General features: G+C 55.0%; 5 protein-coding genes across 5 annotated transcripts; 2 read left to right on the top strand and 3 right to left on the bottom strand.

Moving 5' to 3' along the window:
- Window positions 1–380: 380 nt before the first annotated feature.
- SRP72 (Signal recognition particle subunit SRP72) lies at window positions 381–2368 on the top strand (the record flags this gene model as incomplete). Its single annotated transcript, XM_032034407.1, has 2 exons — window positions 381–1126; window positions 1177–2368. 2 exons carry the CDS (start codon window positions 381–383, stop codon window positions 2366–2368), a joined length of 1938 nt encoding a protein of 645 aa, XP_031892967.1.
- A 571-nt stretch (window positions 2369–2939) lies between these two features.
- Window positions 2940–7438, bottom strand: sec73 (Protein transport protein sec73; the record flags this gene model as incomplete). The annotated part of the gene is made up of 3 exons (XM_066151428.1): window positions 2940–6529; window positions 6833–6928; window positions 7003–7438. 3 exons carry the CDS (start codon window positions 7436–7438, stop codon window positions 2940–2942), a joined length of 4122 nt encoding a protein of 1373 aa, XP_066009143.1.
- Window positions 7439–9738: 2300 nt separating this feature from the next.
- Window positions 9739–11760, top strand: ecm14 (putative metallocarboxypeptidase ecm14; the record flags this gene model as incomplete). Its single annotated transcript, XM_032034385.2, has 4 exons — window positions 9739–10320; window positions 10379–11405; window positions 11504–11509; window positions 11750–11760. The coding sequence occupies 4 exons, from the start codon at window positions 9739–9741 to the stop codon at window positions 11758–11760; spliced, it is 1626 nt and encodes a 541-aa protein (XP_031892969.2).
- Window positions 11761–11787: 27 nt separating this feature from the next.
- Mgst3 (Microsomal glutathione S-transferase 3) lies at window positions 11788–12457 on the bottom strand (the record flags this gene model as incomplete). Its single annotated transcript, XM_032034374.1, has 4 exons — window positions 11788–11872; window positions 11930–12104; window positions 12171–12328; window positions 12423–12457. 4 exons carry the CDS (start codon window positions 12455–12457, stop codon window positions 11788–11790), a joined length of 453 nt encoding a protein of 150 aa, XP_031892968.1.
- Window positions 12458–15681: 3224 nt separating this feature from the next.
- tfa1 (Transcription initiation factor IIE subunit alpha) lies at window positions 15682–17013 on the bottom strand (the record flags this gene model as incomplete). The annotated part of the gene is made up of 3 exons (XM_032034352.1): window positions 15682–16693; window positions 16754–16849; window positions 16907–17013. 3 exons carry the CDS (start codon window positions 17011–17013, stop codon window positions 15682–15684), a joined length of 1215 nt encoding a protein of 404 aa, XP_031892970.1.
- Between the last annotated feature and the right edge of the window lie 54 nt (window positions 17014–17067).

The following is a 17067-nucleotide window of genomic DNA, read 5'->3' as shown; positions in this document are numbered from 1 at the left end:
ACGAACTCGTAGTATGGTAGGTACCTGTCTAAACCCGTTATGTACCTATACGCCGAGCTTCCGTGGAAGACTACAAGCATTACAAGCCTCGAGTCTCCGTTGGACGTCACAGGCTCTGCCCCACTACCTATCCACAATTCAATCCTGAGCTGCACCGCACCGTGGCTTTCCTCTCTGATGTCTTATTGAGACGCCAGCGACAACCGCGACGCCGAAACCACCCCCAGAGGTACCTACGGTCCCTTCATCATCTTTGCTGCTCACCTCCTCTTGTCGCAAGGCGCGAGTCCAAGCCGATTCTTTGCTTGAGATCTCCTCAAATCGATCGAACATGCCGGATCGGCTCAACTGAAGCAAAACCACACGTCCCACCCCTCACGATGGCTCCTTCAGACCCCGCCGCCAACCTCAGCGCCTTGCTGCGTGCAGCCTCCATACAAGACCATGAAGAGGTCCTCAAAGCTGCAAACGCTTCGATAAAGGAGTCCAAGACCGACCTCACTGCCCACCGCACCCGCGTCGTCGCCCTGCTCAAACTCGATCGCTTCGACGACGCCCTTCGCGCCATAGCCGATGGTGGTGACAAGCTCCAGGATGCGTGTTTGCTCGAGAAGGCTTACGCCCTGTACAAGACCGGACAACTTCAGGCGGCCCGCGAGATCGCAAACTCGAGACCGCAGCGCAGTTTTCGACACGTTGCTGCCCAAGTTGCTTACCGCGCCGAGGACTTCAAAGACGCACTCGATCTCTACAAAGGTCTGCTCGATGATCCTCAGGACGAGGAGAACGACCTCAACATCAACTACCTGGCCTCCGCTGCTCAATTGGAGTGGAAAGTCGTGGACGACTTGAGTGACGAGGTCGCGCCGACCCCCCTCGCGGCAGATATCGATACCTTCGAGCTCGCATATAACAGCGCCTGCGGCTGCATTGCTCGCGGAGAGTTGTCCAAAGCATCGACGCTACTCCAGCGCTCTGTGCGCTTGTGTGACGATTCTGAGGATCTTTCCGAGGACGATAAACAAGCCGAGATGGTACCAATCATGGTCCAGCAGGTCTACGTATATTCCAGGTTAGGCAAGCTTGGGGAGGCACTTGACGTTCAGAACCGCCTGTCCGTTTCGGAGTAAGTTTCGCTCAACTGTTCAGGTCTCGACCTCGCTAACATCTGCGCAGTAGTTGGGACGCCGAGTCCAAGCTGATTAACCAGAATAACAGGTCGGCTCTCGCGACCGGAGTCGAGAATCCTTACCTCGCACAGCGTGAAGGCGAGCTGGCATCTGCTCTGAGAAAGCAGGCCAAGCTTTTCAAGTACCAAGAGAGCCCACTGAAGCAAAACCAGTATGTTTTGGGCGTCCAGACGCAGAAGCTGGCCGGCGTCTACCGGGGCACTTCTAGAACCTTGGCCGAGGCTACGCCTACCGTCTCCGCCAACACAAACGTCCTCTCTGCCATCAACGCTGCGGCCCATGCTCTACGTCCATCCAAGAACGTAGACGTTAAGCACGTCATTCCTCTGCTTGAGAAACGCCCCACGGACGTCGGATTAATTCTCACTATTATCCAGCTCTATCTCGCCGCGAACAACACCGGTGCGGCACTGTCTATTCTCGAGACGTTCCTGCGCAATCTGGAAAATCAGGGAACGCAGGATGTTCGATTCGCCCCTGGTCTGGTCGCTCTGGTGGTCTCCCTTTACAGACAGCAAGGACGCCAAACCGGTATACGCACAGAGTTGGCCAAGGCCTCCTCGTTTTGGGAGAAGCGGAATGGTCGCCACGCCGACTCGCTGCTCCGCGGTGCCGGCTCCGAGTTGCTCAAGTCGTCTGATCCTGTTGATCTCGCTGCCGCAGGTGCTGCTTTCGAGAAACTTTGCGCGAAGCCCGGCACCGATGCGGACCATGTTGCAGCCGCAGGACTGGTGGCATCGTTCGCCACATCAAACGCATCCAGGGCCAAGCCATACCTGACGGACCTCCCTCCCATTGAGAGTCTCATTCAAGGCGTCGACGCTGGCCAGTTGGCCGGCGAAGGCATCGCTACACTCGCGACGCCAGCTAACCAGGCTACGAAGCGAACAATGGAAACCCAGCCAACTGAAGCAAGTGCCAGAAAGAAGCGCAGAAGAAAGCTGCCAAAGAACTATGAGGAGGGGAGGAAAATGGACCCCGAGCGATGGCTGCCTCTCCGCGACCGCTCTTCCTACCGGCCCAGGGGCAAGAAGGGCAAGAAGAAGGCAAACGAGTCCACGCAAGGTGGTTTGGCAAAGGAAGTTGAGACGCTGGAGCTTGCAGGTGGCGCCGGATCTGTCAAGGTCGAAAAGGCGCCAACGTCGTCAAACAAGAAGAAGAAGAAGGGTAAGAAATGAACGGCTCGGAGGACGCAGGTGTGAGATCGAGGACTCGCGCGCTAGATTACAACGCAGTCTACGCAACTGCCCGTATCCAAACAAACCGACCTATGAGTAAGGAGAAGAAGGAGAAAAGATTGAATTCGCTGTGCAACAGGTCTTTCTGTGAGACTTTCGACCGCTGTGCTCTACTCTACACCACAGCCATGTCGGCCGTCCTTTTTGTTGACCCCAGTCGCCTCACAATGCTATGCCCAAAGTCCAGTGTCCATTCCCGCTTAGCCATGAGCCCACACATATGTAACACATCTGCCATTAGATTGACTACAAACACCTCCTTTTTGTTGTCAAGAAAAACAAAGAATGACGCTATGGGTGCATACCCACCAGCGCCTGATTTAGTGAGGGTTTCTTCACCTCTATCGCTTCAGACCAACGGATCAAACATCCGTCACCCTGTCGACGCTCTCTAACGTATCAGGGCCATCAAGCGAGCTGCCTGGTTCGGCGTGACGGCTCAACACGCATTGCTAGATGAACTCGGCCGAAGTGGGAGTGTCGTCCCCAGGGCAGGCAGCGATTTCGATGACTAGGCCTTGACTGCCTGGATCGGAGGACTAGGTAGTCGCTGCATCTCGTCGCTCTTTTCTTCTTCGCCTTTCTCCTGTCCTTGAGGCGTCACCGGCTCGAGGGGTGATAAGAACGCTGCACGGATTGGCTGCGGACTTGCCACAGTAGGGCTTGTCACGCCCGAACTCGCTACGACGGCGTCACTTTCTTCCTCGTCTCCAGACTCGTTTTCAATTGGGGGCAGCGGCGTCCTGCGTCCTTCGGAAAAGCTGACTGCGGCTTCACTCTCACCATCAGACGGCACTGAAAGTTGACCTCTGAAGGCCGGCGACCGAGAAGCGTGCGCAGAAGAATACTTTCGGTGAAGTTCACGAAAGCTTCTTGCCGTTGCTGTGCTAGCGCTTGCGCCCGACTCTCTGCGCTCCTTGGGAAGTAACGATTCATTAAGCGTGTCGCGGAAATCTTCCTCGACGCTGGCGGGAGAAGCAGGCTCATCGCGCTGACCCGGCTTTCGCTGCCTCAGACGCTCCTCGGGAGTCAGTTGTTGCAGTTCGGAACCGAAATTGATGACGGACGCCTTCTTGCCGTGTACCACGAAGCTTCCAGTGCCTCTAGTAAGCACGTCTTCGCGACCAGCGTCTTCTAAAGCGCTTCCGGTGATGACCTCTTTTCCCTTTCTGCTACGATGGTGCGAAAGATGGCCAGCGCTCTCCCTGAGGGTGCGTTGCAGGCTTCGTCGGATCTTTGTCCTGTCTTGCTTGTCGATGGACCCCGGGGTATCACGCGACTCGGAAGCATCTCCAGCTTCAGAGAGTGACCCGGTTCGCTTTCTTTCAGGCGGATTGCCATGAGATTCTGATCCTAGCAAGCCTGCCTGCTCAAGGAGGACACGTTCGTTCGCATCCACGTCATCATGATGTTCCTCAGCCACACTCGTTTCTTCGTCCTTCCCTCTTCTAGGAGTCGGATGCTGCTGCGGGCTGTAGAACGTCGGGTCACCAGAGGATTGACTAGAACTGGAGCAGGGTCGTTTGCGGTAGACTGGCTCTTGGGATTTGGAGACCTTGGAGTCCCATGAGTTCTGGTGTTTGTGGGGGTTGAAGGTCGCACTTGTAGGCGGTGTCTGGTAAGCATCATTTGTTGGCGATTCTGGCTCCCCTTGCGCCATCTTCGCAGGCCCTTGAACCACGGAGATGGCTGCCGATGACCTCCGGCGGCGGCGTCCCACACTTGTCACTGATCCTGCCTCGAGCATGGGTGGTCTTTCTCGGGATGGTGACGCTTCGCGGATCTCATGGCCATTTTGAGATTTGGTCGGCACCAGACCTTGGAGTCGCTGCTCTTCGGACATATCCTTCAAAAGGACATCTCGATGACACCTGGATTTCCACATGTCCATACGAATCCACTTGATTTTAACATCCATGTGAGCAGCAGCCGAAAGAACCTGATCCCTCGTCTTGGCTTGGATGGGTGAGAGAATCTGGAGATGGCGAGCGTTCCTCAGATGGATCTCCAGCTCTTGCTCCTTGATGGCGATTTCTTCATCTGCTTTAGCAACAGCGTCCATCATGGTCTGCCGTCGTTGAGCCTGAATGGACTCGGCCTCCTGGTGATCAATTTTACCACGAACGATGCTGACCTCGCCGGTGGGAGTCTGAATAACCTGCGCGGAGGCCGAACTTCCAAGTCTCCTGATCCCCCGTCGACTTTGTCCCTCGTAATTGCCGCCCACGACGCCTCGCATGCGGACGCCAGACGTAGTGAAGGCGGCAGCGTAATTCAATTTGGCGAGCCAGTCGTTCATCTCCTCTTCATTGTCAGCAAGAAGAACCTCCTCGACGAAGGCCCCAGGCCGAGAGTATTTGAAAGCGTTCTTGTGCTTCTTATACGTGGAGTCTACGAGCGCAACAGCTTCCTTCGTCGGGAGATATCCATCAGGCTTGAACTCCGGTAATGGCGGTTTAAACGTGATTGGTTCGCCGTAAAAGCCTTGTTTAACGTGCGATTCGTATTGGTGCATCAAGTTCTTGATCCATGTGGTGTTGCGGAAGAAATAAAGCTGGGCGCCCGTAAGAATGGCTCCCCATTCCTGCCAGGGTGATCTGGTTTTCTTCTTCTTGACATCCTTCCGCCACAAAAGACCGACCTTTGTGATTTTGATATCGACCACGCCCTGCGCCGCTTCGGCAGGGTTGATAGCGCTCTTTTCGTCGCGAAAGGCATCTGGCCGTGACCTGGCCGACACAATTTGCAAAACACCAGTTCTGAAGAATGTCCGCTGAAGCTCCTTTACGTTGAGGTCTTTTGCCGTTCCCAAATAGTCATAGTGGTCCTCGAGCTCCATCACATCTTTCAGACTCGGCCTCAGTATATCCAGCTTGCCGTCTATGATCAGCGTATACGGATCGAGGGGTTCACGGTTAGACCGCTTCGCGGCCGCTTCCGGCGTGCCTCCAGGAAAAAGGGTTTTCCTCTTGGCTCTGTTCGCTATAAGTCGATCACCATTGAGGTCCACGTCGTCCTCAACGTGTATAAAGGGGGTGTAAGTGATGTTGTCGTAAAAGCATCGAAGGATCGGGTCCGAAACACCCTCGCCTTGGGTATTCTTCAAATAGTCAGGTTGCTGCATCTTGTGCTTGTTATTCTTGTTGAACACATCCGTATGCAGAATGAGAAGCGAAAACGCCACGAAGTAGGCCTGGTCAGGGGAGGCATAAATGCCCGGATTGCATTCGTGATAGCGATTCGCAAACGCCTGCAAACACCTGTCGATCTGCTGCGTCTCTTTGGGCAGCTCGGCTTCCATAAGTAGTTTCCGGATTGCCATGTCCATCGGGTCACCAAAGAAACTAAACCGGCGCATGTAACTGCGCAACACGGCTGCTGCGAAAGGATCACTTCCCTTGGACAACGCACTCGCAATTACTCCTCTACTGAGAATCTCTTCTATCCTGGCCAAATACTTGGCGGGCGTTTCGTCTTCGAGCTTCTCAGGCAATGCAATCGGCTCCCGCGCAATCTGGAGTGAATTGTTCTTGGATGTGTTGGAGCCAGGGGTTGCAGGTGTCAGCGTGCCCGCTCTCTGGCCCAGATCAGAGTTTTGTCGCAGTCTGTTCAGGCCAAAGAGATCGCCAAAGCTCTTGCGCCCGATCGACGTGGATGTTCGACTTGCTCCTGGATCGAGATGCCCTTCCAACGAATCTCTGCCTAAAGAGCTCATGGTCGAAGATCTCCCTCGGCGTTGCAACCGGGCTCGGGTCGGTGACGACTGGCCGGAGTGAGTCGAGCCGGGACGAAATAGTGCAGTTGCCGGTGAGGGGTTCGTCTTGAGTGGCTGCTGATCAGGGGCAGAGGACGACACGGAGTCGGCGTGTGTACTGTAGCTTGATGGGGGCCTCGAGCCATGATGGGGTCGCGGAGTGCCCTCTCTGGATGTTGACGCGATGGGTGGGTGAGCTGCGCCTAATGAGGACGAGAATGTCCCATTATTGTCTGCGCCGTTGGCGGCGGGCTTGCCTTTCTGAGGCAGATGTGATAAGTCGAACATGGGTGATGGTGTTTTGGGTTTCCTGCGACCCAGGCGAAAGAAGCTAGTGCTTGACGGCACTGGAGGAGAGTTAGCTGCGGTGCCTGCAGTGCCTGCGGTAGTTGTGGGGTATAGTTGTTCCCCGAAGCTCGCATCGGATCGCGATGATTCGGAAGCTCGATTGGGGGGGAGTGACAAGGCGATGCCATCGTGATGGTCTCCGTTGGTGGGCGCCCTGGACGAAGACGGGCGGTTGGGTTCCTCGAAAGTAACAAGAGTAGGCCGATTTCTAGAAGCGAGGTCTTCCAGGCCCGTTTTCCTCCTAGATGACTTCCACGTCATGGCTCGGTTGGCCCCATCCTCGCTATTTCTGGGCAGCTCACCAGATCTTCGAAATCGGTCGGCTAGTCGCATTCGAGACTGCTTCTTCTGTGGTACTTGGAAATCGACTGTAGGTGCGGTCGTGATAATCTCAGGGGCTGGCGCGGATGGTTAGCACAATGAACAGGGCCAGGCGCGCTTTGGTGCCGCAAAGGGACTGGAGGAGACACACGCCGAGGGACAGGGGGAGGCTTTTCAGCCTGCTGCTTGGCCCTTAATGACAGCTGGGAGTCGGAGGCATTGCGGAACCTCAGGATTGAAAAGCGACGATGCTTAGGCGTCTCATCCTGGATTGGAGGAGTATCTGGTCGAGCGTCTGCGTCGTCAGGATCGAGCCGTGTCGAGGTATCGATGTCACCGTCGGTTTGCGCGGGCACAGTCAGGGAGGTGGAAGGGGTTTCGCTTATGGAGGCAGACACGGAGACTCGGGGGACTTCTTGTGGTGGGTGTTGCGGCAAGGGTAGCGGCGGTTGTTGAGGCTGTTGCTCTTGCTGAGGCTGCTGCTGTTGCTGAGGCTGTTGGGGTGGAAAGTGTTGCGGGAGCGGCGGGAGCTGAGGCGCATCGGCATCAAGAATGGTATGGCGCCTCATATCGGTCTCGCTGACCATATTGCCGCGACGGCGTAGAAAAGGCATGACGGCGATGGGTCATTGTTTGCCAGGGATACAACGTCAGAGTGGGAGGATGACGACGGCAGCCAGGAGAAGGGAAGCCGTTGGATCCGGGCACTAGGCCATCAACACAGCGGGCAGCGGAACAGGGAGGCAGGCCACATTGGAAGTCAGGATCGTGATGGTGATGGCGGGAAAGAGAGAGCAATTGAGGAAGGGGAAAAGAAGTTGGCGGGCAGTCAGCGAGATGAGGTGAGGTCCAAGTTAGGTAGTCGGTAAGGCAGGCAAGTAAGATAAGGTAGGTAGGTAGGTAGGTAGGTAGGTAGGTAGGTAGGTAGGTAGGTAGGTAGGTACTTGACGGTGAGTTGAGGCAAGGTAGGTCCGGTAAGGAAGGTAGGGAAAGGGTATTAAGCCAGCCGTAGTGCAACGCAGAAGACAGGACGCCAGGGCATCCTCCGGTTGGGTACGGGGCAACGTAATGCGGTGCGGTTGCAGGGGATCGAATAAGGGAGGGCGAGAGGATGGATGGGAAAGTGAGGTGGGGAGAAACGGACGGCGTCCAGGGAAGGAAAGGGAAGAAGGGAAATGCTCGTGGCTAGTATGTGTCCTTAGGTATGATGGGAGTGCAGGGTCGGTGTTGCACGCAAGGTAAGGCAAGGCACCTTACGACGAGAGATGGTGATGGACGAATAGAGCGAGAAAAACAGGGGAATTCGATTGGAGATGGTGTCGCGTTGTCGACGAGTCCAGAGCCAGAGCCAGAGCCAGAGCCAGAGGTCAGGTATTCGTAGGTAAGGTGGGAAGGTAGGAAGGTAAGCACCGGTGCTGGCTCGGGCTTAATTGCACTGAACCTCACTCAGTTTGCCCGTACGAGGTAAAGTACGAATACTTTTTCATCTTCCTTCCATCTACCTACACAGCGCAAGGACCAAGGATGGGTTTTCCGCCGGGGCTGATGTGGCCCGCCTGCACTAAGGGAATCGTGAGGTGCCTTACCTCCAGGCCACCTCAGTAGGGCCACCGGATTGGCATTGGCGGCTCCCGTCCTGCTGGGCTGCTGGGCTACTGCAGGATGTCAGTGGGCGGCATGGCAGCCGGGCGGGCAGCAGGGTCAGGCCCGGTGATGTATTGATTATCCCATTGTCGTTGTGTTGTTCCTCAGACAGCCCGGGCAGCCCCGCCAAGACCTCCCATTAGGTTCCTTCACAGTAGGATACTTTGCATGCGTCTCCAGCCCATACATAGTAGTGTAGGTACGAACACTCGACGCAAGGTACCTCAAAGTAAGGTAAGGTAGGTCTTCATACCTTTTACCTCCCCTGCTGAGCCAGCCCAGCCTCCAGGAGCCGGGACCGCTGGCATGGCATGCACGCCGGGACTTTTTATTGATGGCAGCATGGTCTACCACCCCGTAGCCTGGCCACCAGGACTGGTGGCCCGGCCCAGCTCAGCCCAGCCCAGCCCACTCCAAAAGAGACGGGACCGCGACTTTGACACCCCAGCAGTGCTTCGTACCGCAGTACTTTGGTATCCGCAGGTATTCATGGTCCGTCTCAGGGGTCGTGGTCGTGGTTGTGCTTGTGGCGTACAGACTTGAGTGTCGTGGTCTCGGCCCCCAACCAAAGTGCTGCCCCTACCTACAAATACCTCCAGCCAGTCTGCCGTGAACACAGTCAAAAGTCGCCATGATCGCTGCAGATCTCCAGTGTCAATTACCCAGGATTGCCTCTGTGAAATGAGCACCCCGTCTATTGAAAGCGACATGATACCCTTCGGGTCTCTGCGTCGACGTCTAATCTCTGTTCCAAGAAACTGACCACGCTTGCCTCTCGTCAGTGTTTTCTTCGGCTGCTAGGTACATGGAACTGAAGAAAGGGGGCAACGTAGAGCAACAAAAAAGGGAGAGAGAAAATTGCATGACTTGGACAACAACGCTTTCGTCTCAGTGAGTTCTTGGTCGGGAATATGCTCCCAACAGTCCCGATAACACGCGGGATTCAGGAAGGGGGACAAAAAAAAAAAAAAAAAAAGAAAAAAAAAAGAAAGAAAGGCACAGGTAAGCGGCTGCCTGCGCAAGGTTGCTTCCCTGCTCTCCGACTCGGGGGGCGAGTGTCATGCTGCAGAACCTGTCGCAATCTCTCCCGTTCGCCTCTATGTGACCTCTTTCATCATTATCCAAGCCCCCCCCCTTATGTGTAGCGTTTCTACACTATCTGCCTGACGGGACGAGACGACAACGACAACGACAACGACGACGCCGGCGACGACAGCGACAACACCCACGCCGAGCCTCCAACATGCGTCCCCACGTGTTACTGCTCTCGGCTGCTAGTCTAACGCTCCTGACCCCTTCCGCCAATGCCGCCCGCATCGATCTTCATCATAACGATCACAATTCCCCGACCTCTCGAATCTTCCCAATTCTGACTTGGCTGCGCGACGGTGCAATTGAATTCGTGTTCGGTCCCGCGCCGGCCAGGTCGACCGCCCGTCCCGCTTCGCACAAAGGGAAAGCCAGCCTTCGGACCAAATACAATGATCAGGTCGTTCTGCGATTCAATTTGACTATCCCTGAGGAGGAGACCGTCTTCTCCGAGGCTGCCACGCGCCTATTTCTCGATGTTTGGGCTTTTAACCACGACTATGTTGACATCCGCATTCGCAATGCCGACATTGCCTCCCTTTTGGGTCTGCTGCCCTCGTCTCTGAGATCCTCATATTCCACATTGATTCCTGATCTGGCTGCGTCTGTCTACGATACCTATCCGGCCGTCGCGGCTCCCCCGCGAAATCAACGCCTCGATGACCGCCGGACATCAGTCCAGCTGTCCCGTCACGAGGGCGATAACGTCTTCTTCCAAGAGTATCAGCCTCTTTCTGTACGTGACGGCACCGCCTTCAGCTATCTCCCAGTACCATTGAACTAACCTAGCCTAGGTCATTGTGCCGTGGATGCGCCTGATGGAAGCCATGTTCCCCTCCATTACTGAGATGATCAGCATCGGGCAGTCATTCGAAGGTCGCGACATTCCTGCCCTCAAGGTCGGGGTCAAAACACCTGAAACTCCTGGCGGCAAGAGGAAAACGGTTGTTGTCACGGGAGGCATGCATGCGCGCGAGTGGATATCTACAACCACAGCAAATTACGTCGCGTGGTCCTTCATCACGTCCTTTGGCAAGGAGCCCATGATCACCAAGCTGCTCGAGCACTTCGACTTCGTCTTCGTTCCTGCGGTTAACCCCGACGGCATCGAGTACACCTGGCAAGTCGACCGACTCTGGCGCAAGTCCCGACAACAGACCGGAATGCAGTGGTGCCGTGGATTTGACCTCGATCACGCGTTCGGTTTCGAATGGAGCGGTTTGGATTCTGAGAACGACCCTTGCTCCGAGAGCTATGGCGGCACCGAGCCCTGGGAGGCAACCGAAGCTATTGCACTTGCAAAATGGGCGAAGAGCCAGTCTCAGGAGAAGGCTGAGTTCGTGGGGCTGATCGATCTGCACTCGTACTCTCAACAGATCCTCTTCCCATTCGCTTATTCCTGTGACGTGGATCCACCCAATGTCGAGAACCTCGAAGAACTCGCGACCGGACTTGCCAAGGCCATTCGTCTTTCCAATGGCGAACAGTACTCGGTCACTTCTGCCTGTGAAGGTGCCGTCGCCTCTCAAGGCGGTGACAGCAACGTCCGGCGCATCGAGACTGGCGGGGGATCGGCCATTGATTGGTTCTATCACGAGCTGCACGCTCACTACAGCTACCAGATCAAGCTCCGTGACACTGGCAGCTATGGCTTCCTGCTTCCCAAGGAAAATATTGTGCCTGTCGGCGAGGAGATCTTCAATGCCATGAAGTATTTTGGGGACTACCTGCTGGGGAACAATGGTATCGAGAAGTCGACCGAATTTTTACGACCGGCAGACCAAGACGCAGATCGTGGCGTCGAGCTTAGACGGATGAGGCGTAGGAGATGAACGCGATCATTTGCTGGCATTGAAGGATGATCATCAATGTGGAGGCGCGCGAAAGTGAGGGCGAAAGGGATGGCTATGATGTATAAGACTGGGGTAAATATCTCTTTTCCCCTTTGTGATGAAGTGTGTACGACTGGCGTTACGGCAAAGGCGGGTTTACATTAGAGAGCATGAGACATTCATGTCATGCACGCAGCGATACGCGAGCACCTGCTCGCGTTCCCCTTTTACTTCTCTTCTTTTTCTTTTTCTTAGGGGAGGGAAGACTTGCGTTTATTGAGTTACAGGCGCGCAACTTCCTACAAGATTATCTGACAGCGTTTATAATTACAGGGTTCATATGAGTCGATGCCGGCTGACCCTAACTTGAGTTACCAGTCCATAATCATGGCAACGGATGTGTAAAGAGCCATGAACTTAAGGGCGGTATCGGTGAGGAACGACCCAATTGAACCACTGTTGTTCAGTCAGTCAGGGCATTCTCTGGTGCACATTATGCCATGGAGCACTCACCGGACGCGACCTGCAGGGCCGGCAGCGCTCGTGTAGCCAAAGGCGTAGATTAGTCGGGAGAGGGCCCAGCCCGCTCCGACAGCAGCGCTGGCAACGGGGAAGCGAAGACCGGAGATGAGCAAGGCGCCGAGGAACGAGGGCTGGTTCTCGGTGAAGTTGGCGTGGGCGCGTTGCGCTGCGGTGCTCATCAGTGGCCGGCCTTGTAGGATTCCAGGAAGGGGGGGGAGGGGCGCAGACGTACCACAGTTAAACATGTAAGCCTTGCGGTCTTTCTCAGCAGCCTCGTTAGAAGCGTAAGGTACCGGGTAGACGAGACCGCTAGCCTTGCGGAACTTGCTCGTCAGAAGAACATGGGTGGTGTTGATGAAGAAAGTCGAGGCAGCAACGAGAAGGACGTAGCTACAAAGGTTCATGCGTTAGCAATTGGCATGGCGTCCTTGTCCCAAGGTGCCAACAGTCGGCGAGGGAGCTTTAGACGGAGAACGTGACATACCCGTACTCGTCGGGGACCTGCAGCGTCATAGGCATTGTGGCTGCGAGTGATGCGGTGTTTTGGGTAGGCTAGTGGTAAATTGACGGTTCTTGATCGTATTGTACTCTGTTCCGCTGCGTCCGAGAGGTCAATTGAGCATGGTAGAGTAAAGTTAGTTGAGTGATGGAAGTTGTCTAGTTATAAACTTAGATGGGAGGAGGAGGAACTTGACAACGGGGACCAAGGTAGGCAGCTCGAGACGCCAGGTGTCTGGGCTCTTGTCCGCCCCGATTCTCCGCTCGCTAAGAGGAGCAGCTTATTCAATGTCCATTCCCGTTCAGCTGGTCCCTGACGAAATACACCAAATTGTGCCCACCCACGTTGCGACGGCGAGTCTGCCTACTAGCTACCGACGGGATGGAGACGGCCACACTTAACGCCCGACTACCGATTCACGGAAATCTGGCCAATGAACGTTGTTGAAACGAGGTAACGCTGGTCCCGGACGGGGTCTGATTGTCTTGCAAGACCTTTGCCTTGCGGAATTCGGCGGAGTTTGATTTTTCTGTTGCGTGTGCGATGAAAGACCTCGGATTTCAGACGACACCAATTGCCATCAAAGACCCAGGAGTTTCGATAGCGCCCCGAAGAAGTCGAAGCCAGCAATGAAGCCATTCGCAGTCTATTTCAGCCCTACACGAAGCTTTAGCATGCGAGTGGTTTTAACTTCCAATAAGGTGCTGACCCAATCAGCACGCCATTTTAACTCCCGCTTCACCATCAATGTGCTGCTGGGGGGTTTGACTCCAAACGCAGTAACTGTTCATAGCTTGTGGCCACCATCTCGGCCTTCAGGCATAGCTTCCTCAACCCCTGATGCCATTTTCTTTGTCTGCATCTATTTTACGCCAAGATGAGACTCTATGAGGAGTGAAGTATCGTCTCTTCACCCCGTGCACCGATCCTCCGGACGCACCCAGTCCAGCCCCAGGCCCCCAAACACCCTCCTCTCCGCCGTTAACATGTCCGGGGCTTTTCCATTTCCCTCCAGGTCCAACCAGCTACCGTCAAGGCGACTGCGGATACCACTGCTGTCAAACTTCAAGTCCCTCTGCTTCTTGCAGTAGCGGCGTAGATCCCGCTGGAACGTCGTGTCCCCGCTCCATCCCAAAACAGCACAGCCAACCGTTTTCCAGGGGCTGATTATGATGTCTACCCTTCGATGCGGTGGCCTTTGGCTGGCGGAATCGACGCTGCTGGCCCTGCCTCGATCGCTCATTTCCGGCTCCTGCCAAACCACGAGTGCTTTGTCCAGTGTATCAAAGCCGGCCCCCCTTCCCTGATTTCCGTCCCAGCTGAGTGGTCGCTGGCCGCGCTCGCTATTGTGGTTGCTCAACGTGAGGGTATGGGTTATCTGCCCGCTCTTCTCTAAGCTCACCACAAGCTTCTGAACGAAGTTGAGCGTGGCACACTCATCTGGATGACTGATGATCACATCCACGTCCCCGCTGTTGTGCTTCCCACGTCGGTACCCACCAACGATGACCATCTGGTAGCCAGGACTGAATTTGCGCGCATGCTTCAATATTGTGTTGGCAATGGACTCGACTTCAACACGAGTAATTTTGAGCTTGAGCTCCTCATAGAACTTGATACCGATTTGCTGGACGCGTGACAAGTCGTCCCAGCCATATTCTACTATATCGTCCAAGTCTCGCCACCCTACGTTTCGGTCAGCATAATTTATGCCTAGAATTTTGGTAACCCGCCTTTCTTATAAAAGTCTCGAGCGGTGGCATCGCCAACTCCCCAGATGTCATAGAACGTCCGTAACACCGATAATTTGGGATCTGCTTGAGCTTCAGAGGCCTCGTGGAGCCTGCCTGCGTCTTTCCATTCATGCCACAGCTCAGCAACCTTAGTGCCGCAGCCGGGCAACCTGGCAACTTCTGTTCAACGGTGAGAGTCGGCACCGCATGTTAGGTATCATATAGGCACTGACCTTGCGGGCTTGAGATATTGCATGGGTATGCGGATAATGTCGCAATCGAGGTGGAATATGCTCTCACGCCGATCTGATCACCCATGAGTTTCCTCGTTGTCCGAATCGCCTTCAATTCCTCGATGAATGCTGCATTTGCAGGGTCAGCAGGCGTTGCCCGCTGACATGCGTACGTCGTCCTCAAAAAACCAGGTATCGGTGCCAGAGTGATAGTCAAGTCGTGCTCTGAGGTTGTTTGTCTCAGCAGCGAAGGCATCGTTGTCCGCTGACTCGCTGATGCTGACGCACTTTCCTCCGCCCGACGGAACACAGGCTGATGGTCCTGCAACGTCGTGTCTGCGGCAGCACGAGCTAGTATGTCGTTGCCTTTCACTGCTACCAAGGTATTGGATTCACCACACTTACGGCCCTCGTAGATGACAAAGTCACGAAGCGGAAGGACCCGGCCCTGATCAAGGGATTCAGTAAGCCAGTTGAGCTTTACTACTCGAACGATATCGACTTCGAGAGATTTCAGGAGTGTCTGCGGGATTGGCCAAGCAGCTGATCCATTCCTATGGCCATCCTCGGTATACGCAGATGAATCGCTGTCGCTTGAGCCTTCATCCCGTTTTCGCTTACGCGAAGAACCCGGAGGCTGTGACTCGGTGGCTGCCTCCACTGGCACTGTCTGTAATTTTCTCTGCCGTAGCTCGAACAAAGCTCTTTGCCTCTTTGAGATATTGCCGAGAATCACTTCAGCCTCTTGTATGTCGTAAGTCAGGCTTGGAATCTTCTCCTCTAGCTCGTGAAGCCGATCAGCGTCAAGGTGCGTAGGCAAGAGAAAAATGAGCGGAAATGCGAGGTCTGTCGCCATTCTTGTAGCCGTCGCTGAGGGTGTTGGTGATGCTCCGGCAAGCAAGAAAAGTCGGCTCGGGAGGCTGGCGGGCGCGGCGCAGCCGAGTCAAGAATGAGGTTGGGTTGATGTGCATTCGAATTGCGAGAGGGCTAGACGCTTGCTGCACCGCAGGTTAGCCGTGTAAATGAAGGCGGTGCCTGCGAACTGTACTACGCCGGGTGGGTTCCGAGGGTAGCATAGCTTTTAAAAAACGTCTCATCCGCGGCCATGTACAGACGCGACGCTGACATCATCGTCACCGGACCAATGCGCAATCGCACTGCAAATTTGCATGCTTCACTTAAACCGCTTCCCAAACATTCTTCTTAGATGATATCGTGTTATGATTAGTTTAGTTCTCAAGAGCCTTTTAAGTAGTAGTACATTAAGTAAACGCGCCCTCAGACGTCCTCGAATTCGACGTCTTCATCACTCTCGCCGTCATCTGGCATCTCTACCTTCACCCTCTTGGCTGGTAATTCCTCCGCATCAACAGCAGGTTCCGCCTTCGGGATCGGTGTGTTGTTTCCCATTGGAGTCACGTCTTCGAAAGCGTCTTCTTCCTCTTCATCGTCGTCCGAGCCCTCCTCCGCGAGAGCCCTCGCAGCTTCAGCAGCTTGTTCGGCCTTAAGACGAGCAAAATAGTCGTCCAGTTCTGCATGTTCTTGATTATCGCCTGACTTGGCCAAGGCTTCCTTGCTGTCAACCTCCTCAACCTTAGCCGCAGGCGTCGGGCCCGCGTTAGCAGTGAATGATTCACCCGTGACAGTGCTGTTGGACATCCACGAAGGAAGTGCGTTTTGCTGTGCAATCTTCTCCTTCCGCGCCTTCTCCGCCGCCTTCTCAGCCTCTGATGGGCCGTCCGTTGTCGAGATGCTGACTGACATGGATTTGGGACCGACATTATCGAGACCCTTGACCGCGGTCGGTTGCAGTGACGAGACCGGTATGGTTGTGACGGTTTGGTAACTGGCATCTCGCACTACTGGCAAGGCTTTGCTAATTGCGATGTCGAATGTGTTGTCGGGAACCACCATCTCGTCGATGCGTGGTAGCAACTCGGTTATGAACTTGAACTGGTTGTTCAGCCGTGTCGACTGCTCGTGGCCAGTCGAGTTGCGCTCGAGATCGTGCGTAAGAGACGAGCCACACCGGTGGCAGACGAATCCTTCGGGTCCAACATTGTCTAAAACCTCCATCTGCGTCCACTCCGCCTTGCAACGTCCGCAAAAGTACTCCTTGCGCTCGCTTGCTGGAACCGTGGTACCCTGGATCTGCTTGTCGACGGTGTATACACGCCACTTTATGGCATCAATGGTCTGGCGATAGTCGATGTAGTAGTAGGTGCGATTCACTGGTCGCGGTTTCGCCTCGGGGTTCTTGGGATCCTCGCGATATTCTAACCTCGTGTATCTGAAGTGCGCCCGGCGTCAGCTTCAACCGGATACCACAAGAGGAAGATTGCGAGCATACACAGCCAAGAAGCGATCCTCTCTCAGCTTTCCGCAGGCTTTGTGGAGGTCTTTTGTGTTTGTCGCCATCAAGTAGGCCAGGTCGTCGTCTCGCAGTCTGTGATGTCCTTCTGTCAGCAACGCAACCAGTGGCAGAAACAGAAACCGAGCCTACGCTGAGTGAATGATGAGCGCGTCGATGATTAGGATGTGGCGCGTCTCGTAGAAGGCGCGCATTACCGACTTGACGAGCGTTTTGGCAAGATCCAGAGGCTGCGCCATGGTGTGCAGTTGTTCTTGCTGAGAGGTTTGCTGATTGTAGACCACCCGGTGAAG

Source organism: Colletotrichum fructicola (genome assembly GCF_000319635.2).
Source record: "Colletotrichum fructicola Nara gc5 chromosome Unknown KSG_Nara_v1_contig03, whole genome shotgun sequence".
In the NCBI taxonomy this organism is placed as follows: Eukaryota; Fungi; Ascomycota; class Sordariomycetes; order Glomerellales; family Glomerellaceae; genus Colletotrichum; species Colletotrichum fructicola.
Note: the sequence above shows the minus strand (reverse complement) of the source record. Positions and strands in the feature narration are given on the sequence as shown.